This window comes from Rhinolophus ferrumequinum, chromosome 8, assembly GCF_004115265.2.
Source record: "Rhinolophus ferrumequinum isolate MPI-CBG mRhiFer1 chromosome 8, mRhiFer1_v1.p, whole genome shotgun sequence".
NCBI lineage: Eukaryota > Metazoa > Chordata > Mammalia > Chiroptera > Rhinolophidae > Rhinolophus > Rhinolophus ferrumequinum.
In genome coordinates this window covers 38,934,259-38,958,871 of record NC_046291.1, presented here as the reverse complement: position 1 = coordinate 38,958,871, position 24,613 = coordinate 38,934,259, and the positions used below count along the sequence as shown (strand labels likewise).

At 34.0% G+C, this 24,613-nt stretch overlaps 1 protein-coding gene across 4 annotated transcripts in view; it reads left to right on the top strand.

Annotated features, from left to right (window-relative positions):
- PMS1 (PMS1 homolog 1, mismatch repair system component) overlaps nt 1-24,613 on the top strand; it is an 86,608-nt gene that overhangs the window by 58,684 nt on the left and 3,311 nt on the right. For 2 of the 4 annotated variants that reach the window (XM_033111582.1, XM_033111581.1), the window contains exons 7-12: nt 5,539-5,661; nt 6,221-6,364; nt 6,541-7,433; nt 16,514-16,996; nt 19,361-19,494; nt 23,569-23,729. In XM_033111582.1, coding sequence (XP_032967473.1) covers nt 5,539-5,661; nt 6,221-6,364; nt 6,541-7,433; nt 16,514-16,996; nt 19,361-19,494; nt 23,569-23,729 — 1,938 coding nt within the window. Of the gene's footprint in view, nt 1-5,538; nt 5,662-6,220; nt 6,365-6,540; nt 7,434-16,513; nt 16,997-19,360; nt 19,495-23,568; nt 23,730-24,613 lie in introns of those variants that run through there. The other 2 variants (XM_033111584.1, XM_033111583.1) reach the window with 2 other exon arrangements.

The following is a 24,613-nucleotide window of genomic DNA, read 5'->3' as shown; positions in this document are numbered from 1 at the left end:
GAGTACGTCAGGCATTCTGCACAATTTTCATCTTGGGATTTCTTTTCAGAGGAGTACTGATTATTTCCACTATTTCTTGTATCTCATGCCTTCCTTTCTTGGTATTCATTTTGTTTTCCTGATATACATGTTTAAGTAACTTCCACAGAAAGGGAACATGGGACTTTATTTTGCATTTTTTCTTATTGATAGTCTGGTAGACATAGAATTCTAGATTGAAAATATTTTTTTCTTTAGAACTTTGAAGATATTTGAGTATTTTTGTCCATCCATTGTTGCTGCTGGGAAGATTAATGCATTCCAATTTTTTCTTTCTAGGCAATATATTTTTTTCCTATCTGAAAGTTCTTAGGATCTTTCCTTCATCTTGTTCTTAAATTTTCCAAGGATATGTATAGGTGTGTGTCTTTTATTATTCATTTGTTTATTATGCGGAGCACTTGGTGTGAGACCTTTTGAATCTGTAGATTCATTTCTTTTTCAACTCTGGGGTTATGTACTTCTGTCTGTCATCACTTTGATAATTTTTCTGTTTTTTAGTGAAGCTCTGTATTGTTTGGTTAGGACCTCCTCTTATTTTTCTCTTGTTTTTCTCAAGTTTTTAATCTTTTCTTTTTTCTATAAGTTTTTGGAGATCTCTCTGATTCTTTTTATCCCTTCTACTGATCTTTTTGTTTATTCTGAAGATGTTATGTTTAAATTCCAAGAGCATTTTAAAATTGTACTGCTTTTTCATAACTACATATCGTTGTTTTATGGATACAAAATCTTGAATCTCTCTGAAGTGTTTGTTTCTGTTTTTTAAATTACTTGTTTCTTAAATTACCTCTTTTTCTTAGGAAGTCAGTTTTATTTTGCTTATCAGGTCTTTTTCCTCCAAGCCTCTCATTCTCTTGCTGTCTTTTCCCCTGTGGCAGGGCTCACTGACTATCAGGCTCCACTTCAGTGTTAAGTAATCAAGATCCTGCTCCTGTTCTGGAGTCTGGGGGAATCACAAGGGCTTACTCTGCTACCATACTCACTGCCCTAAGTAATTCATTTTATCTTCCTCCCCTCCATTCTCTTTCTTCCTTTTCTTTCCCTTTCTCTCCTTCTGTCTCTCTCCCCCTTTCTCGCTCTCTGTCTCTCTCACACATAATGAAAAATTGTAATTGGTTCAAAAACCAAGATTGTTCTTACTCATTTCTCTGTAGAAGAGCCCTTTTCTTGTTCTTGTTTGTCTGCTGACTTTAAGCCTAGAGACTCTCTGTTCTACTCTTCCCTTTTTTCATAATTTGTTGAAATCTTCTTTTCTGCTACTAGTTCCCCTCCTATGCTCTTTGCAATATTGCGTTCTTAATTATTATCATAGAGTCTTGGATGGAAGCTTGTGCTCATTTAATGTTTTAGGGGTTCTGTCTGCTTGAGGAACAATTCAGGCTAGCTTTAGTAGCCAGCTGCAGTGCCTGGATGATCTGAGATCGGTCCTGTTTTTCAGAGCTCCTTTAGTAATGGTTTAATAGTTTCAGCACACCCCAGTGCCGCCTTAGACTGGTTTCGGTGGCTGACTTGGCATGGTAAGGGTACTGTCTAAATTCCCCCTGGGTTCTCTGTGGCTTCATGGAACTTTGCTGCTTACACTGGTACCCAGGCAGCTTGTGACAGGAGACCCAGACTTGAGGTCTATGGTGTCATGCTCTAGAAACTCTAACTGCCGTAGTCTGCTCTGAAGACTGGCAGCAATAGCATCACCTGGAAGCTAACTGCTACAAATGAAGAGTCTCAGACCTCATCCCAGACACAGTGAATCAGAATCTGCATTTTAACACGGTCTCTAGGTGCACGTTGAAGTGTGTAAAGCACTGATTTAGACCTTGGTCTACTAGGATTCCATGTGTGGATGGGACTATCACTTGTGTCAGTCCTACAGTTGGGAATTTTTTTCTCTGATTTATATTGAAGTGTGTTGCCAGATCTATGCTTGCCCATTGATATTTTAATTTTCTCTTGAAATAGAATTTTATAAGGGCTGCTGGTAATCTTTCATAGATACCAAAATTTTGCTGCACTTTCATGTGGTTCTTTTTGCCTGGAGGAATAGGGGAATTTGAAAGCGTGTTGTCCTGAGTAGTTCCAGTTCCACAGACTGTCAGAATGATAAACTTTTGAGTGTCTCTCTGGTGAGAGCAATCATTTAACCAAATACTCGCTTCTGTTTGTGCACTGCATCCAAATGGGTATTTTATGTTGCCACCAGCTGCCCATCACATTCCATGCTTGTAAGGAGAGTTGTTTTGTTTCAGAGTTTCCTTGACCCCTTCTCATTTCTGGCCAAAAGCAATCTTGAGTTGTTTGCCAACTGCTAGTGGTTGCCCCTCTCGCCCTAGTTGTATCACTGCTGTGGTGGCATACCGTTTTTGTTGTTTTGATTTTTCCCATCTCTCCCTGCACCTCCCTCCCCATAGTTTGGCCTATGCCACCCAGCTCCCAGCCCCAGTTCAGAGTCAGGTGTTATTAGTAGTTTGTCTTCCATCCTGCCAAGGTTTTAGAGACCCCTTTTCTTAGCCACATGGCTTAGCCTTCTCGGTTTTGCAGTTGTCTGTGCGCTTCCTTTTGTGATCCTTGTAAGCAGCTCCAAACAGTGGTCACAGTATTTTTAAGCATTTTGGGGGGATAGAGGAGGTATCTCAGCGCCTATTTCAAATTGAAAGACTGGTTTCAATTCCCTGCCTTTTATGGGGTGTTTTCTGTCCCTATTTTCATACTAGAATTTCATTTCTAGAGCACATAGGACTTTTGACTTCAGCCATCATGTCCTATTTTGTTTTGCACATATAACATCTTTCTTTGTCTTTTTAAAAAACGGTTAGGTCTTTCAAAATTTTTGTAGAAACAGACTTTATCTATCACTGCTATCTGTTCATATTGGGATAGGGGAGAAGGGAATTTCTACATGACACATTTCACGATCCTGACCAAAAGTACTTAAATTATTACTTTAGAAACATTACTCCATGGTGTTCCAGAAGTTTATTGAAATACGAGAAGGACTGGTATTAGGAGACCAGTCAGGTTTACTTCAACAGAATTGGAGTAAAGGAGAGGAGATGATGGATTTGGCAGAATGGATAGGTAACAGGGCCCTTTATCATAGTAAAGGCAAACAGGCAGAGCCAGTTGGACAGCAGGGTAAAAGTGGAATGAAATATTTTATCGAGTTTTGAATGTGGTGAGATTGAGACGACTTTTGTGGCAGCTGGTTGATGATAGTAAACATTTGGGGGTGAAAGAAGTAGGGGTTGTATATCTCTCACTTAGCATTACTGGTGTATGTGTATAGATGGAAATAAAAAATTAAGGAGGGTAGAGAATAAGAAAAAAGGCCTGATAATAGAACTCGGTGGGGACCATCAGCACTTATATGGGGTAAGCAAACGAAGAGAAACCAGCAAACCAGACTAAAGAGGAAGTGTTAGAGAGGAGGCAGAAAAACCAAAAGAGAAGGCTGAAAGAGGCTTATGCTTCCCAACGGAGACAGTAAGGTGTTAGGGTCTGCAGATACTCAAATCAGAGAACGGGACTAAGTGTCCATTGGAGTTGGTCATCGAGGCAGAAGCCAGGAGATGAAGGGAAGCAGAGAGAAGCCCATAGTTGAAAAGCAGAAAGGGGAGAAGCATTTGTTTATATTCTGTCTTTGATTTTTGTTTTGCTTTTTAGGTTGAGGAATACTTGGGTACAGATTCTTGTAAGGTCTATTTTTGTTTTTTACTTCATTCTTCATTCTTTTTTTCTCATATAATTACATTTTCTTTTTTGTTTTTAATTAAATTTTATTGGGATGACAATTGTTAGCAAAGTTACAAGGTTTCAGATGTACAATTCTGTAATACATCATCTATCACATTGTGTGTTCTTGTGTGTGTGTGTGTGTGTGTATGTGTGTGTGTGGGGGGGTAGATGAGGGAAAAGGGATCAAATATATGGTCTATTTTTTATTTTACACTGATTTGGTCTCATAGACATTCTGTTTCCATGAAGTAGCCTGATTTTCACTTTTTATAGCATTTTATAAGACTTTGCTGTTTGATTTTTCTTTTTCATATAACTTAAATATAGTTTGTTAATTCTTAAGGATATCCTCAGCCATTTTTAAAAACTCAGTTATTTTGGAAGTAGTAGTAACTATTCACTGGCCAACCCAGATGGTGTAAAAAGAAAACACTAACAATATTATTTCTTTTTCATTTTATTCTTCTTAATTACCTGTTTGAGGCAGATTTTTTTTTTTTTTTAATCCACAAGCCCAGTAAGTCTTTCAGAGTCTAAACAGGATCTCCCTGGTGCTCAGCAGGTGCTTTAAGAAGGGTCTCAGGTTACCTGGTTAATTAAACAACCATTTATAAATGCTGTGAAGTTTTACAGTTAATTAAGTAGTATCATTTTATAATGGATTATCCAGCTTTATTAATTTACTTTTTTAAATTGGCATAACTTGGCACTGTGACAATAATGCACTTAGCATTCTAAAATTAGTAATGCATCTCCTTAAACACTTACTTCCAAGGGCAGGGATAGCTCATAGACATAGGTGTCAGCCTACAGGCTATGTTATTAAGGAGCCTCAGGGTTTCTCCTTAACTAAAAATAGCACCCCCACTGATTCTCTCTTTTCTAAACCTAAGCTAGAATTTTACTATTAGTGTTTTTTAACAGGTTAGTAACATATCTGGTTCCAGTTGTTTCAGATAAGAAATTATAAGCCTGTATTTTAAGTAACTTGACCAAGATCACATAGCTAGTAATAGAGTTGAGATTTAAATCGCATCAATCTGGCTCTAACCTATATTCTTAATATAGATTCTCTATATTATCTTTAAAGGTAAAAAAAAGTAGGAGCATTTTCCTTGTCTTCTGTCCCCTCCATTTCTCTCTTTTCTCTAATATGTTTTTCTAGGATCCTTCTTCATTTTCTCCCTTCTCTTCAAACATTTGTAAAATAGGGAAAGAATGCATTAAAATAATTGATTTGTTTGTAGAAAGGTTCTCTAAACAAAAATGAAGATAAAGTACAACACTGCAATCTGTGTCAAAGAGCAAGAGATTTTTAACTAAGAAATGAAAACCCAGTCAGATTTACTTTCTTTAAGGAAAAAGTGGTTCTAAAAGAAAAGGGCAAACAGCCAGAAGAAAGTCACAATATTAGGAAAGAAATATTTAAAAGACAGAAATTAAAGTTGAGTAGAGAGCAGTGTTTATGCTTTGTGTCCTGTGACAGTAAGATATATGCCTGTTCGTGAAACTTTATGAATGCCGGTTTTTCCTTAAAATACAGTTGCAAAAAAGAGAGAGGCAGAGAGCCCCAATTTAACATGCTTTGATATTTTATTTAAGGTACTTTTCAAGACATGGTTATCAGGAAGTATATGACTATGTAGACCTTAATATGAAAATCTATTTGTTTATTTTTTTATACCTTTTAATGTCTGTTGCCAGACCCATGGAACCACATTTATTGTTGACATTGTATATTGATTCCGTAATTATATATTACAATTTTAGATTTACCTAAGTGGATTTCTTCCAAAGCACGATGCAGACCACTCTTTCACAAGTCTTTCAACCCCAGAAAAGAGTTTCATCTTTATAAACAGTCGACCAATACACCAAAAAGACATCTTAAAGGTAATCTATTTAAGAAAAAAGTATTACTTGGATTAGAAATAAAAACTAGCTCTGTCATTTGTCAACTTGTTACAAGGATTATTTCTAAGACTTTGCTCTAAAATAAGGAAAAGGAGTAAAAGAGATACAATAACGTTTATTAAGCATTGTTCTAGGTACCTTATACATGTCTCATTGACTTTTTACCACCACTCTGTGATATATATTATTATTCTTATTTATAGTGAAGAAACTGAAATGTTAGTGACTTTTTTGACCACATAGCTAGTAAGTAAAGAGTTTGGATTTGAACTCTGGATTTTCAAACCATCCGTGACACTATGATCTTTTAACCATGAAGCCAGCTACATTGGCTATTTGTATTTAATGAGTGCTTGTGCTTCATGTGTATAGGTTCAAGGCCTAAAATGAGGTCTGTTTTGCTACTGCTTTTCCTAATAAGCAGTGAACACATCCACTCCATTTCTCATTTGAATATACCCCTTTTGTTAGTATTTTAAGGATGGCAATACTATATTTATGTGGTATTTTGTCTTTTATTCGTTACATATATTTCTAGTTAATCCGACGTTATTATAGTCTGAAGTGCCTAAAGGAATCTACTCGTTTGTATCCCATTTTCTTTCTGAAAATTGATGTTCCTACAGCTGATGTGGATGTAAATTTAACACCAGATAAAAGTCAAGTATTGTTACAGAATAAGGTAAACTTTTTCAGATAATTTTGTATTAATTTATGCTATTTACAAACATATACAGTCCTAACCATTTTTGTGACACAAAGGAGATTAACTTCTTTATACATATTTTTAAATATTATTTTAAATCTTGTCTATTATTTTCATAATTTCCCCTAACTTTTGTTAATTTGTATTTTTAGGACTCTGTTTTAACTGCTCTTGAAAATCTGATGACGACTTGTTATGGATCACTACCTAGTACAAATTCTAATGAAAATAATAAAACAGATGTTTCCTCAGCTGACATGGTTGTTAGTAAAACAGCAGAAACAGATGTGCTTTTTAATAAGATGGAATCATCTGGCAATAATCATCCAAATGTTGATACTTCAAGCATTCCTTTCCAAGATGATGCGCATAATGATGAATCTGGAAAAAACACTAATTATTGTTTAAATTGTCATATACCTGTTGGTGACCATTCCGATGATTATTTTAGTCATGAAAATTCTAACATTGATAAGAACACTAGAAATACATTTCAGGGGATCCCAGTGAATAATTTATCATGTGAGTGCACCCAGAAGGAATACAATGAAACTTGTTTTGTAGGTTGTATTAAGCATGCCCAATCAGAAAATGGCAAAAAAGAGCATGTAGGGGAGAGTGGGAAAAATGAGGAAGAAGCAGTTCCTGATAAGTCTTTGGAAATTTGTGCAGATGACTGGAGCAAGGGAAATGCACTTAAAAATTCAATAGGAGAAAACATTGAACCTGTGGAAATTTTAGTGCCTCAAGAAAGTTCAGCGTGTAAAGCAAGTAATAATAATAATAACCTAAGCCCTGAACAAAAGAATCTTAGTGAAGGTTCCTGTAACAAAAAATCAAATGTGGTAGATAACAAGTCTGGACAACTTACAGCTTATGATTTAATTAGCAATCACGTAATCAAGAAACCAATGTCAGCAAGTGACCTTTTTGTTCAAGATCATCGTGTTCAGTTTCTCACAGAAAATTCTAAGACCAGTTTGGAGGATGCAATGGTACAAATTGAAGAGCTGTGGAAGACATTGAGTGAAGAGGAAAAACTGAAGTAAGTTTCCAGAGCTTGCATGTGACCTGAATATTCAGATATTTCCATTCTATATGACTCATTGGGTTAAAATTTTTTTTAATAATCTTATTTATGGAAAAGCAGGATGGAAAATGCCTTTTGGCTTGGCTAGAGTACCTTCTTTGGCATCACTTTTTTTTTTGTTAGAGGTTTCTAGTTTTGTTTTTTGTTTTGGTACAGCCTTAACTATTTGTTAAAAAATTATAATATTGTTGCAGATTCAATTTGGTGGTGTTTATACTGTCCGTATTCAGTATAACGCAAGGCTTCCTTCTAAAATCTTACTGATTTCTGATGTGGGAATTTACAAACTGTCATGGGTTTTTTTGGTAGATAAATTGGTGGTTTGCTCTATCTTTGATTAAAATAACTACATATTACTTGCTATATTTAGATTAGATTATCTGAATAAATATTTCCAGATAATACGATGGGCGTTTCTAATTGACTGTAGGACACTTCTGATAAACACAAAATAGCATGTTTGAATAATCTAGCCCACCAGAAAATGAAAGAGTGGAATTATACTTTGAATCACATATTATTATCTAAGGCATCTCAATACTATGTCAAACATCTGGAGGAAATATTTAAATGTAACCTATCATCCAGAGTTTATTTGGTGATCAAAGCATGGATACTTGACAAAATTTTTTTTTTTTTAAAGATTTTATTGGGGAAGGGGAACAGGACTTTATTGGGGGAACAGTGTGTACTTCCAGGACTTTTTTCCAAGTCAAGTTGTTGTCCTTTCAATCTTAGTTGTGGAGGGTGCCATTCAGCTTCAAGTTGTTGTCCTTTCAGTCTTAGTTGTGGAAGATGCAGCTCAGCTCCAGGTCCAGTTGCCGTTGCTAGTTGCAGGGGGCGCAGCCCACCATTCCTTGCGGGACTCGAGGAATTGAACTGGCAGCCTTGTAGTTCAGAGCCCACTGGCCCATGTGGGAATCAAACCGGCAGCCTTCGGAGTTAGGAGCATGGAGCTCTAACTACCTGAGCCACTGGGCCGGCCCGACCAATTTTTTTTTTAACTTAGCTTATTCAGTCTTTGAAAGATGCTATCAATTTAAAATAATAAAGACCACTATTAATACCAGTAGGCAAAAGCTCCATAAATTAACTTCTCTTTCGCCTTCTTTTGCTTTTAGATGTGGGTGGTTGTTTGGTTCTTTTTTCAAACACACTCAAAAGTAAACAAAACAGTACAGTGAACCCATCACCCTATTTTGCCAACCATCTCATGGTCAGTCCTGTTTCATCCATCCCTCCACTCGCTTTGCTTCCTCTTCACCATTATTCTGAAGTAAATCCTAGGATAATACCATCTATTTCATAAATATTTTAGCATGTATCTGTAAAAGATAAAGAGACTCTTATTTTAAATATAGCCGTAATACAATTGTCATACCTTATTAAAACAAGAATTCCTTGATAGCATCAAATATTCAATGTTCAGATTTCTAATTATTTTATAAATGTCAGATTTTTTAAAGTCTGTTTATTTGAATTAACAATTTAAAGATGTTTAACAAACAATTTAATTGCAATTTAAAGATGAGTAAGTATACTTTTAGTATAGCAAACCCACAAAAGTTGAATTGCATTGACCAGAGAGGTGATTAATTAATGATTGTCTGAGAATAGAAAAAAATAAAGGCATAGATGTTTCCCATTCTCATTGAAATAGGGACACTGTAAGATAGTTATTCCCTTGCAGCTTCACAAAAGCAGGTACTGTTCCAGTTGTGTTTTGAATAATGTCAGCATTTTTCTCCTTGTATAGCCTAAGGTGTCAGGGTACAAAGATTATGGTAAATATGCCTCATCTAAAAATTTGTTTATCATCAGGCATTGTTCTGGAGTCCAAAATTTTCTCAATCTCACTGCCACAAGGAAGACAAAGAGACAGTGTTGGTCAAGAGCAGATCTCTGAAGCTCTACCTGGTTCAAATCTTTGTTCCCCTCTTTGCTAGCTTCTTGTAAAAATGTGTGGACAGTATTTCCTGGATTGTTAGGAGGTTTATATAAGATACTGTGTGTTATAATACAAGATAAATGACTGGCACATAGTTAAATGATTGATTGCTCATGATGTTAATCAGATGTTTAATATGTGTAAAAGAAATTGCTCTTGATTGACATTATTTTCCATTTTCTTAGTCAAAATTAAATTTACTCTGGAGGCCAGAAATAGAAAATTGAAGAAAATATAGGTATCTTGATATCAGAGAGCTTACTCTATTTCACAAAATACTGTATTAGAATCTTCCAGAGCCAGGAGTCTTGAGACTATGATTGGCTGTGTCCAAATCATGATTAGGTACCTAGATGACAGAACGAAAATATCATCCTCAGTCATAACACTAACTACCACTTGTTGTCTATATCTTTGAATTCTATCCATAATCCTAAATTTTAGAAGGAGTGCTTAGGAATATGAGAGTAAACTCCTCTTCCACAGATAATCAGTCTCTTCATCCATCCTTCCTTTTCTTCCCTTTTATCTTGTTCTTCCGGCTTTCAAATCTTCCCTTCCCTTTTTATTCCTTTTCCTTCCTTTCCTTTGCCTCCCTCCCTCCCCTCTCCTTCCCTTCTTTCCTTCTGTTAGGCAATGTATATTGAGGGTATTCTGTGTACAAAGTTCTACGTACTCGAGCTAGTCACTTCAGACGCAGTAATAAATAAAACATTTTCTGCTTATAAGTGGTACAGTCTAGTAAGAGAGACAATAGTAATCATAGAATGTGATGAGTTTTAAATTAAAATAAATATAGGGAATAATGAAAACATTTAGCTAGAAGGAATGGCATTTAAGAAAGGCCAGAAACTAGTAGAAAAAACGGTTATTTGAGGAACTAAAATAACCCTCTATGATAAGAACTGAATATTGAGGAATGTGATAAAGAAAGATGAGGAAAGGCAGCCGAGATCATGGAAGGTTCTGTAAGCCATAACAAAGATTTTTAAAAAGAACTAGGGTCAGAATTTTCTGCTGAGAACTTAGGACATACTTTGGAGTAGGAGTGCTTTCATTTCTCAGTTCTTCCTTTCTGGGTTTTTCGTTTGTTTTGTTTTGTTTTTTGTTTTTCGCTTTCCTTTCCTCTAGTAGCTTGGAAACCAGATTTAGGCCATATATTCTGCCACTGGGGTCCCAGTCGTTTGATGTTAGCTTGAACTATCCTTTGTAGTAGGTATAAACATATTTCTATTTAAAATAACTAAGAATATTATACTTGAGATATTATTGAAAATGGTAAGTAAATTTTATAATTACATGTAATATTTAGCCACAAAAACATCATTTGAATTGATTACTGGTCAAATCAGAATTAATATTTTCCATCCAAGTTACTAAATTTCTTAATGACATTAAGTCAAAGGTAGCAGCTGTTTTTGCTTAACATTTCACTTAATATTCCTTTGGACATAACTTTTTATGTTTCCCAAGGAACTAATGAAGTTGACTTCTTGAGTAAATCAAAAGATTAGTACCATATGTGAAAATTTGCACATTATAATTAATTACAAATGGTGACCTTCATCTTGAACTCATTTCCACCATACAGAAAAAATCTTGAATTTGAATGTCCAGGAGCTAAAAACACTTAATTGTAGTACCTACTGAAAGTAAACTAATCATGTATTTTATATAGCTAATCCAGAAGTTCAGATTTTAGTAGAAGTGAGAAATAATAATTTTAAAAATTATGAGTAAGTCATGGTGAGTAACCAAAAGAGGCATTTTCATCTTTACAGTGTAACAAGGTCTTTTTTTACATTCTCATCCAGCTAACCTTTATTTATTTAACAAACATGTACTAAGTACAAACTACATAACATGGTGTGGTCTTTTATCTCTTAGTCTCACATTTAACATAATATAGTTCTCCCAAAAACAGTTTTGTTTCCTAACACATAGCTATTCAGACTTCTCCTTAAAACTGTTTTATGCATATTACGTACAATAGAATTCAGCCAAGGTTTCTTAAAATAAGAAATAACATGAATTCTCTAGTCTCAAATTTGAAACTTCATGTAAAAAATTTTTTAGCAAGGTTGCTTAAATAATTACCAACCTTGGGTCAATCATGTGCCTCTTTCATTATAAGGTATGTGGTTCTTGATAGAAAATGATGGCAAACATTACCATTTACTATGTGCCAAGCACTGTTCTAAGTTTTTATTCCTCACATCAAAACTGAGGTAACTGTAGGTTATCCACATATTACAGACGAGCATACTGAGGCACAGAAAAGTGAAGTAATTTGTGTAGATTTATAGAGTTACTAAGTAGCAGAACCAAGCCAAGCCCTGGGTTTCCAGGGTCTGCATTCTTAACCACTACACTTTGCTAAACACATAGCAGTAGTTTTCAATTGTGCATATGTATTAGCATCACCCATGGAAATCTTTAAAAATGGTACTGCCTGATCTCAACCTAGGCCTGGAGAATTAGAAACTAAGGTTGGGAACTAGGCATCTCAATGTTTTAGAAGAGTGTTGCTAGAAAAACTATGCTAGAACCCAGTATCATTGTAAAACATCCATTATTTTGAAATTGAATTAAATTAGGCAGTTTGGATTTGTTCAGCTTATTTGAATTTATTTTTTTCACTGTTGTCTCTAAAATAACAAATAGCAACTGAAAAAATAAACAGCTATGAAAGTATTATAAATTTAGTCATGATTTTTTTTGTATGTTATTATAGTGACTTTAATTTTACTAGTACCTAATTAGGAAGTGGAGTATTAATGTATGTAAATTTTCTTTTGTAGTGCTCGGGGTTGTTTAATCCGTGTTGATGTGATAACAAAAGTATAAGGAACTCTTCATATCTGGACTTAACTATTACTTCTTTATAATGGTTTTTGTTTGTTTTATAGTAACTGTGTCTTCAGTGTTTTCTTAAATGGTTTTTAAAATTGGGTAAAATTTAGCAGCTGTGAAATGCATATATAGTTCAGTGTGTTTTCATATGTGTATACCCATGTAACCACCACCCCAAACAAAATATAGAACATTGCCATCACCCCAGAAAGTTCCCTTATGCCACTAACCATTCAGTCTCCATGCACAAGCCACTGCTTTGATTTCTGTCACACAAATTTGCTTTTGCCAGATTTGAACGTCATATAAAATCATGATATGTACTCTTTTATATCTAGATTCTTCCCCTCAACAAAATATTTTTGTGATTTTCATATTTGTTGAATGTATCTGTTTAGTTCATTCTTTTTCATCAATTAGTTATATTCAGTTGTATAAACATACAGTCATGCACTGCCTAATGATGGGCATATGTTTTGAGAAATGCATGGTTAGATGATTTTGTTACTGTGTGAACATCATAGTTTGTATTTATACAAACGTAGGTGGGATAGGCTACTTACACACCTGGGCTATTCCTAGGCTACAAACCTGTACAGCATGTCCCTGGAGGCAATTGTAACACAATAGTCAGTATTTGTATATTGAAACAGATCTAAACAGAAAAGGAACAGTAAAAATACTGTATAAAACATAAAAAAATGATCCACCTTTATAGGACACTTACCGTGAATGGAGCTCTGGGTGAGTCAGTGAGTGAGCGGTGAGTGAATGTGAAGGCCTAGGACATTACTACATATACACTACTGCAGACTTCATAAACACTGTACCCTGAGACTGCACTAAATTTATAAAACAAGATTAAATCAAGCACAAGAGAAAACGATGCAGTCAACACATGCGGTAAACAAGATGTATGGAGCTCCTGCTGGCATAGCATGGCATACTGTTACAGCAATCTCTTTTTGGTAAGTAGAAAGAGTACTGTACAATAATAAAAAGTATAGTATAATAAATACATAAATCAGTAACAGTCATTTATTATAATGATCAAGTATATTCTGTACATAATTGTATGTACTAAACTTTGTATAACTGGCAGTGCAGTAGGTTTGTCTATATCCGCATCACCACAAACCTGTGAGTAATGTGTTGAGCTGTGATGTTATAACAGCTACTACATCACTACGTAGGCAGTAGGAATTTTTCAGCTCCATTATAACTTTATAGGACCATGTCATGTATGCTGTCCCTTGTTAACCGAAACGTCATTATGTGGTACCTACCTACCACAATTTGTTTATTCAGTCTTCAGTTGATGAACCTTTGGGTTGTTTTCAATTTGAGGCTATTACGAATAAAGATATATTATTTAGTTTCCAAATATTTGTGGGGTTTTTTCCCCTAAATGTCTTGTTATTAATTTCTAATTAATTTTGTCATGGACAGGAAAAATACTGTATTTCAGTTTTTTGAAATTTTTTTTTGAGAATTAAGCCCAGCATACGGTCTGTCTTAATGAATGTTCCATGTATATCTAAAAATAATCTGAATTCTGCAGTTACTAGATGTAGTGTTCCAAAATGTCAATGAAGTTTAGGTAGTTGATAGTACTGCTAAAATTTTTTATTGCTTTACTGATTTTTGTTTCTTGGTCTAGTTCTGTCAGTTACTGAGGGAGGGGTATTAAAGTCTCCAACTATGATTCTGGGTTTATTTCTACTTAGATCTGTAAGTCTTGCTTCACGTAATTTGAATTTCTGTTATTAGTTGCATACACATTTGTGATTGTTACACCTCCTAATGACCCCTTTTGTCTTGATGAAATATTCCTCTTTATCTGCGGTATTATTTCTTGTTTTGACATTTACTTCATCTTGCATTACTAGAGCTGCTCTGACTTTCTTTGCTTACTATTTGTATGTTATATCTTTTCCGTTCTTTTACTTTCAAACTATCTGTGTCTTTATATTTAAAGTGTAGCTCTTGTAAACACTCATAGCTGGCTTTTGTTTTTTTAAATTTAGTCTGACAATCTCTGCCTTTTAATTGGAATATTTAGTCCATGTAATGTAATAACTGACATGGTTGGATGTAAGTCTAACGTTTATTGTCTGTTCATCCCATCTCTGTTTTGTTCCTCTGTTCCTTCTTTTTTGGGGAGGCAGCCTTTAGGGTTAAAAGAATATAATTTGGCATTTAATTTTAATTCCTTGGCTTGGCATTTTTTGCTTTGGGGAATACTTTATATATACTTTATCATAATCTACTTAGAGTTAATAGGGTATCATTTCACATAAAATATAAAAACTTCGCAAGATAATTCCATTTACCACTCATGTCCTTTCTGCAGTTGGTCTCATTTATTTTTTAACCACATATGATACAAACCTCACTTTAAAATACTTTTTTAAAAAAATTTAAACAGTTATCTTCCAGATAAATAAGATAATTTTTTAAAGGATCATTTTTTCTACTTACCTACATAATTAACATTTCTGGTGCTCATTATTTCTTCCTGTAGATCTGAGTGTCCATTTGGTGTCTTTTCTTAATAGTGCAATGATGCTGAAAACAGATTCTCAGCTTTTATCTGAAAATATCTATTTTTATCTTCATTTTCTGGTGATGGTCCTTTTTTGTAATGTCTTGTTTTTTTGGTCTGACTGCCTTCAGAACTTTATCTTTGGTTTTCAGAAGTTTGATTCTACTATACTTAGCTGTGGATTTTTTTTTTGCATTTATCCTGCTTGGGTCCACTGACCTTGACTCTGTAAAATGTTGTATTTCTCCAAATTGGTTAGTTTTCAGCCATAATTTCTTCAAATGTTTTCCCCTCTCACTTTTATTGTTTATCTGGGACTCTAATTGCATATGTTAGGTTGCTTGTGTGCCATAGGTCACTAAGGTATCTTTTAAACTTCTTCAATCATTTTTCTTTCTGTTGTTCAGATTGGATAATTTCTATTGATCTATATTCTGTTTTACTGACTTGTTTCTTTTGCCATCTTTGACCTGCTGTTAAGCCTCCCCAGAGAATTTTTCATTTCATATATTTTGTTTCTTCATTCTAGAATTTCCCTTTGGTTCTTTTTTATGATTTTCCTTCTCCATTGAGATTCCCTCTCCCAGTCTCTCATTATGATCATCTTTTCCTTTAAGTTTTTAAATATTTATAAAAATCTATTTAAAAAAATCTTTTTTTTCCAAATTCCAACATCTAAGTCATCTTGAGGTTGGTTTCTACTGACCACTTTTTTCACTTGAGCATGATGCACATTTTCCTGTTTTACTGCTGATGTGACAACTTTCGATTGTATAATAGACGTTGTGGGTGATGTGTTATAGAAACTCTCGATTTTGTTTTCTTCTGAAAAGGGTTGGTTTTTGTTCTGCCAGATATTTAAATTATTGACACATCACTTTGAGCTTGTGGAAGCTTTGTTTTACATTTCATTTCATTCACTGTAAATTTTACCTTTAGTCCTAGGGCAGCTTCCATAGTTGCAGGACAGTTTTTTTCTTACCCCTAAGATGTGGTCCTTCAGTTCTAATTGAAAGTATTTACCACGCCATCTAATTATGTGGAATTCAAACTCCAAACTTTTTTTTTAATTAAAGTTTATTGGGGTGACAATTTAAAGTTACATAGATTTCAGGTGTACAATTCTGTAATAAATTATCTATAGCTCACATTGTGTGTTCACAACTGATTCTGGGAGGCAAACTCTTTTTATCCTCTGCAGTGGGCAGCCACTGAAATTTCTGTTTAGCTCATTTAGCCTTCTAGTGATTGTTTTCCTCTAGGTTCCCACATATAGGACTTTTCTCCCTCAATTTCCAGTTGTTTTGGAAGCAAGCAGTGCTGATAACTCAAGCTAATTAAGAGTGCCGCTTTCTGATTGAGTTCTTGCCAGTCGCCCTTAATTCCGGGAACCGCTCTCTGAGTAAACGCTGTATAAATGTGGATCTCTTTTTTTTTTCAAGGGTGAATCCATTCCAATTTCTGCCAACTTTTGGTTGCTCTTCCATGCCTATTTTAAATGGTTGGTTTCTATATTTTGTGCAGTTTACCATTCATGTATATATGTCTGTATGTGAGGGTTAGTCTAATATAAGCTCCATCAGTACCAGACCTGGAATGCTAGCTCTATTTTGTTAAAAAATTTGCTTTACATGGCTAATATATTTTCTCATTATGACCTCATTAGTTCTGTTTTATCTCTATTCATAGATATGAAGAGAGGGCTGCTAAAGACTTGGAACGATACAATCGGCAAATCAAGAGAGCCATTGAACAAGAGTCACAAATATCATTAAAAGATGGCAGAAAAAAGATAAAAGCCACCAGCTCATGGAATTTGGCACAGAAGCACAAGTTGAAAACTTCATTATCTAATCAGCCAAAACTTGAAGAACTCTTTCAGTCTCAAATTGAAAAAAAAAAGAACCAAAATAAAATAGTTCAAATTCCCTTTTCTATGGAAAACTTGAAAAAAAATTTTGAGAAACATAAGGAAGTTGAACTAGAAAACAAGGATGAACTCTGCTTGATTCATAATCTCAAGTTTCCTGATGCATGGCTAATTACATCCAAAACAGAGATAATGTTATTAAATCCATATAGAGTGGAAGAAGCCTTGCTATTTAAAAGACTTCTTGAGAATCATCAACTTCCTGCACAGCCACTGGAAAAGCCAATTATATTAACAGAGAGGTATGGTGAAGTAATACCATTTTTTTTTTACTCTAAAAACATTTATTAATCTATACTAGATTAGAGATTAAAGGTAAAAAGTTGAAAGTGCTTCCTAGTAGGTAAAGTATTTATTTAAAGAAATCTTTTTGAAACTTGATTTCTAATCTTTAATGGAATTAATTGCTTGATTCATGTCTTTGCTTCCTTTGGTCAACTTGTTTTTCCCTCTCCTGTATTTAAATGTTAGCGCAGGAGGATTAAATAGGTTCAGATTCTACTTTCTGGTAAGACTGCTTAATAGATGATGCAGTATGCTTCATATTTCATCACATCAAAAGGCACATTTCACTGGGTTCAGCTGCTGACAGCCCGATCTTCCACCTTAAAGTTCCCTGTCAATCTTTCCATCTAATGGTTTCATCCATTGATGAATATTGCCTGAACTAATTTTATTGTAGATCGTAAAATGGGGTATTTCCTTTTCATATTCTATGTGAGCAAATTATTTCCTGTAAAAATAAATAATAACTAACCTATTAACATTTCCCTTTTACACTTAATATTTCTTTTTTAGTATGATATGTAGAAGAGAATCATGTATAATAGGAAATAAAAACCTGAAATTAAAAAAGTAACTGGAATTTGTTCTTTAGGATTCATCACTAGATAACTCTGTTTCAGAAGTTGTAAGAATAAATAAAAAATAATTTATAAAATGTATTTAAACCCTTGTGATAAAGACCCTGACACCAGAAGGAAAATATAATAGGATAATAATACAGAAAACCATTTGTTAAAAGCTGTGTTTTATAATTAAGGCAGCAGTAATAACATTAACTGAAATCCAACATCTTTCATAGTATAAATTGACTTAGGATACATCAAAGGAAGAATTAGAAAAATAATTAATGCAGCCTTGGGCTGTATTAAAACAGTACAAATATCTACTAGTACTTTTTCTTCCCTTAAAAAGAACTAGGGTATATTTGAAATTTTCTGAAATGTGACATATCCAGTACAGTTAATAATGTAAGTTTTTCAAAACTGAGCTATGGATGGGATAATTATGGGTTGGGCTCAGTTTTCTCACCAGAGTTCTAACGTGGATTTTGTAGCTTATCTCTGAATGGAATAATTTAGATATTTATAAAATACAACATAAGAGCTCGATAATAATGACTAATATTTATTTAACACTTAACTTATGATAGGAACTTTACTAAGCCTTCTGCTTTCATGATCTTCACAACCTTATGTGAGGTAGCTAATGGGATTATCCATATTTTACAGATGAGGAAACTGAATCACAACTGCTAAGTAACTTGCCTAGGCTCATGCAGCCAATAAATAAGTGGTTGGATCCAAGAGTCCAATGTAGACAGTAGCTATAGAGCCTGCGCTATTCTTTGCCATGCTATCACCACCACCACCACCACCGGCTCTCAAACTGATTTTTGGAATGTTGGTTAGACCACACAGAGCACATCTGATACGTAGCCAAAACTTTTCTCTCTCTGATGTCTGCTCTCACAGCCAGTGGGGTCCTGTACCTTTCAGAGATAATATTCAAAAACTATTCATTTACTTTTTCAAGGGATACAGGATTATAATGAAGTCACAGCTCATCACCCTGTACTGCAACATAGAACAGTGCCTTGCACACCAAAGGCAGTATCTACCACTTGGGAGACACTCAAATATTTATTGACTGACTGGGAAAATGATAACCACTCACATGCCAATCCAAACAGACACTTTATTGTAATAACATGTTATGAGCCCCATGACTAAGCCAAAAAACAACATGAAAGGTTCATTTGTGCCTAGATAATCTGGCTACTCAAAATTTTGTTTTAGGCCTGCACCACTCAGAACCACTTCACATGCCACCTTTGGCAAACATGCCATGCCTACAGTAGACTGAAGGAGCTCTCCCAAGTTCCGATTTACTAAATTTACAAGTTCCAGGGAGAAAAAAAAATGGGCTTATCTTTTTATTGAAGAAACTGTGACTAGTAATTAAAAATTATGTAGGATGGACTATTTGAGTAAGTTGACAATGTATTATTGTGTCTGCTTAATGTATTATATAGTGTATCATATAGAGAGAGCACATCTTTTAATTTCACATACCGTTTGTAACATTCTAGAACATAGAAATTGTCTTTTATATCTCTTTTTCCTCCTGTATGTTTTATGTAGTAGGTTTCTTATAAAATATTAACAGAAATGTAAAAAAGTGAAGTTTCTCACAGGGCTACTTATACCTTTGTATTTTGGTTGCTGATACTTTCTAAAGGACCCTCGGATAATTTTTTTCCATAAATTTTCTTATTTTATTTTATGTATTTAATAAGTTAAGGGCAATTATTTCTTTTTCAGTCTTTTTAATGGATCTCATTATTTAGAGATTTTATATAAAATGACAGCAGATGACCAAAGATACTACAATGGATCAACTTACCTATCCGATCCTCGTCTTATAGCAAATGGTTTCAAGATAAAAATGATACCAGGTATGGTGATGTGGTTTATTATTTCCTGATGTGGAAAAATGAGTCTTGTTTCAGGAGTTACACTTGAGTATCATAATTTACAGGTATCATGGTGTATTTTTGTCTCACCAAAAGTACAATATTAGCTGTGTGAAAACAGTCTTATTTCAAATAAGTCACATCTGTCTGAAATAAGCAAGTTTGGCATCTCTTAGAGTCCATTGCCTTGCATTTGCATGACTAATCAAGTAGTTTTATCATAGTTTTTGCCATCCTTTGGCACAATATTCAAACTTCCTGCTTTATTTAACTAAGTTATTAAATAATCCTTTAGATGATGAAACAGAAGCTTACTGGAATGGCCAAAAAAAAATGGACATGTCTTTTCCTTTTTTAAAAGCATTTAGTTGTTTTGCCAATTAGAGGTGTAACATCAGCAATCTTACTATTTGGAGAGTGGTTGATTTGATTCCATGGCTTTGCTAAAATGAAAAGACTGTGATAACACTGTTTACTTGGTATGGAAATTCAGTGGGTGAGGAAAAAAAATCCATCTGGCTAGGAGGCTTCAATTTTCCTGGCTGGCCCTTTCTTTGGTCTTGCATAGTTTCCATACATAACTGTCTTCTACCCTAGCTTCCTAGGCTCGTCTTGTCCTATTTTCCTTCATCTGGTATCAAGGGGCACACAAAGCCACAAGTAAGAGTGATTCTGTCCTCCCTTCTTACCTACTCCTAAACTTGTCATGACTGAAGTGTAGAAAAGCAAAGTTCAGCCAAAATAGTGTTGAAGATTTTTAAATATTTTATTTAGATCTCAAAAGAAAATAAGTAAAAACAATGTACAAAACCATGAAATTAGGTATATATTGAAAATGCTTTGGTGTTCTATACTAATTTTATTTGACTTCTTCAGTTTTAAGAATACCTACCCTAAACTTCTTACCTCTTACCTCAGTCCTGGATGTTTAGATTTGAAGTGAAGAGTGTCTGAATCCCCACTCTGCCATTTAAAAATTCTGTGTTTATGGGAAAGTCAGCCTAAATGTTTCCTCATCAATAACAACTAATAATTATTAAATAATTATTATGTGAGGCACTATTTTTAATATTAAATGTATTCATTAATCTTCCTAATAGCCCTGTGAAGTAGGTTCTATTACTGTCCCCATTTTATAGACGAAAAAAATCGAGGCATAGAGAAGTTAAGTTTGCTTAAGGGTACACAGTGGTAGAACAGGATTTGACAACCCAAGCATCTGCTTTGAGAGCCTCGCTCTTAACAAATTTGTTATATTGCTTCCCTGTTAAAATTGAGATAGGTACTTCATGAAGTAGTTGTCAGCACTAAACAAAGTACTGACGTAGTCAGTATAGTTCTTGACAATGATGTATGTTCAAATATTCTCTTTGCTTCCCATCCTCTAGCACTCTTTTGTGACCTGAACTGACTTGTAGTTGTTGCTGTTAGTCTTCTAGAAATCTTTCTTCCTCGGGGACCCTGGCATTTGAAAAATTTGTCTGCAGTGTGAAAAACGGGGAGAGTATGTGGGGGTGGGATGTAGCAAGATATTTTTTTTCTTAATCTATTTTTCTAATTAACTGTGTGGTGTTGGTGGCAGGTACCATTTTTTCTAGAAAGATGTCATGGCGATTTTTTTTTTTAAGTTAGGATAACTACCCTGTCTGTTCCAAGAACATGTTTATTGTTGAGCCACCCAGTAAGTTTCTATCTGACATGCTTTTTGCTCTTAGCTTGTAGATAGTGTTTTTTTAAATCCTACTGAATGCCAGTACTTTGCATGGCACCAAAGATGTGAAAATGAATAAGACAGTCATCTGGAAACTGACTTAATTTGTTTGGAATTAACTTTATTTAAATTATCATCAGCATTATTTCTCTTGTCAATAACAGATCAAGTTAAAAACACTTATATTTTCATTTTTTTAGCCTTTTTACTTTATTTTTATGTTTTTTATATCCAATTTCTCTTTTTTTTAGCTAGAGTTTTGTTGTATTGGACTTAACTTTGGATCAATAGTTTGCCAGTTTTCACAAACATCTTTGGCTAAAGATCAGGGCATTTGAAAGACAGGAAGAGTACATCTGGCTTTGAGGGAAAAGATCTGAATGTGACCCTAAGAACTTTGCTTGTTAATGGGAATAGCTTTTTGTTCTGCATCAATAAGAATTCCATATTTTAGGAAGTGAAAACTTGTCAAACCACTTATTGGTTTGAAGTATTTCCCCTGAAAATTGGGAAGCATTTCACAAAATTATGTGGAAACTTCTTGAATGTTTATTGTTACATGGTTCCAAATGTCTCTAAGTTTTCCATATCTATATCTTGCAACCACAGATATTAAAATATTGCTCAATTTCCTCATCTGTTGCCAAATACTTTTTACCATACCCACAAGTAATTCTGTGACATGCTTACAATTTTCCAGGGCAAATGTAGTCAGTGTTAGACTTTTCAGTCTAGTCATACTTTTAAAAGTATAGAACCACCAATAGTGACAAGTTTCTTAACTAATATTTTTGTAAATTTTCGTATCTATATACAGAGGGTGCCAAAAAATGTATGCACATTTTAAGAAAGGAAAACTATATTAAAATTGTAATACTACTCAATATGTACCGATAACAAAAGATGAACACAAGTCGCATTTGACTTCTGCAGTTAGAAGAGGTACTCAAAGTGGTTACCATCAGCATCCAGACACTTCTGATTACAGCGAACTACTGCTTGAGCAACATTGACCAAAGTGTGTCCACTTTTATACATTTTTTGGCACCTCCAGTATATGTAAAAAGATGTGAACCAGGATTCTGCTACTTTTCTTTGCCTATCTGAACCCTGTTTCAAGTCCCATTTGGACTGGTTGTTCAAACTCTCATTTTGTCTCCCTTCACTGAACTCTGTATTTTATCCCGTAGTGCTTGATTATATATTTTCTTACATAATACTATTCCAGTTGTTTCCCAGGAAGACCAGTAGGATGCATGCTGCGTTTAGTATACCACTATTGCATTCTGCCATCCAGGTCAAGGAGCTGGTCTGTAACTGGAAACAGGTTAGGGATAGGATCATTGCCATCAGGATCTGAAACTCTTCAAGCTATATCACTCTTTTTTTTTTTTTTTTATTCATCCATTTATAGCTACCACTTATCCAACATTGGACTGTTTCTTTATCTTTATTTCAAGGTAACTTTATGTGGACTTCAACATTAAGAACACTATCACATAGATACAGCCAAAGAAGACAAGTCTCTGCTACTTTCCAAAATCATAAAATGCATTCTAAAGCCAAATTTGAAGTTTTGAAATGTATGCAGTTACGAATATTTTACCCAATTACATATTCAACCATATAGCTAGTTTTAAGCTTTATTTTAATCTGTAAATTATTTGAAGAAGCTGAAATAATAGATAACATGACAGTTTTAAACATTGTCCTAGTAAAATATTTTGAATAAACATTAATATTTCATTTCCTCAAATTACAAATACATTAATAAGTTTCTGTGGTGGTAATTTTGCAATATATAAGTGTTAAATCTTTTACACTTTAAACTTAAACAATGTTATGTCAGTTATATCTCAATAAGTTACTGGAAAAGAAAGTTACTATGTCAGTATTTTTATAATAATTTGTAAGTTAAAATAATCATAGAAACAATCCAGGCCTTTAAGTTAGATACTAAACCAGCAGGATAGAACTTGAACAACAACAGTTGTTAAAACACTTAGAGCAGTTTTATTTTAATAAATATCATGGGACTCCATTTTCTCTCCAAAGTAAGAAATGTTCTAAACAAATGTAGGGAACAAAACAGCAATAACTGAGATTAAATTAAATGATATAAAGCACATGTGGTATCTGTGAGCACTTAATGACTTAATGTGAATGTGAAATCCTATGGGAATTGTTTTTTGTTCTCCAACTAAGGAACAAAACTTTGTCCTGACTATATTACATTGTAATGAAGGTTCACTAAATGTTTTAACACTGGTTTTTTTAAAATAGGTATTTGCTGGAATATAATTTAAGCAAACCAAAACTATATATGATTTTTTTTTTTCTTCTAGGAGTTTCTGTTGCTGAAAACTGCTGGGAAATAGAAGGAATGGCTAATTGTCTCCCATTCTATGGTGTGATGGATTTAAAAGAAATCCTTAATGCTATATTCAACAAAAATGCAAAAGAAGTTTATGAATGTAGACCTCGCAAAGTGATAAGTTATTTAGAAGTATGCATTATTCAATTACATAGGTTGGCTAGGTTTTAAGATACTTAACTGTTCTTTAATAAAACAATAAGTGGTTTCCAAATAGTAAAGATTCTATAATGTTTATTGTTTGCAATAAGGAAACACTATTTTAAAAAGTCCCTTAAAAGTTTAACATCATAGACTGGTTGTGGTGAAGTCTATCATTATTTCTTGAGTATTTATTGAGGAAGAGCCTTGCATATGAAAAACTTTGTAGTGAAGTTCTTTTTCTTCTGTTTTCATTTTTTAGAAAGAATTCAGAATTGCTCCACTTTTAAACCAAATACTTGTCTAAAAACAACTATCATGTGATTTTAAGCCATAATCTCTATAGGAGAAAAAGGGAAGAGGGAATGTCTTTCACATGTAGTTTATTAAATAAGTGGAGATTTTAGTTTTCTAGCAGTATCAACCACAAATGAGAAATGTAATAGTAGGTTAAAAAAAAATAAATTTAAAAGTAACAGAGGATGGAGGAATATTATAAACTTTTAAATGTCCAAATATAAGATAGTGGTGGGAAACCAATAGTGATTGTATATTTGAGGCTCTATCTCAAGGTTGACTGATACTACTTTGAAAACAAACCTGAACTTGTATTAATCAAGTTTATTTTCTCCCTTTTAAAAATATGAGCACTTTTTGTTTTAGACTGTAATCATGGTATGCCCATTGCATTCTGAGAGTCAGACTTCCTCGATAGGGAAGTCCATTTTTTACCCTTCCTGAAGATTGTATTCAGTGACATTTTGTGAGTGTTTTTTAAGAGCTTTGTCTAGTGGAATTCCCCAGCCTATTGTGGGGACAATTCAACATTGATAGTTTCTAGGGACGTCAACTGAGTCTTTTCTTGTGAAAGAGTT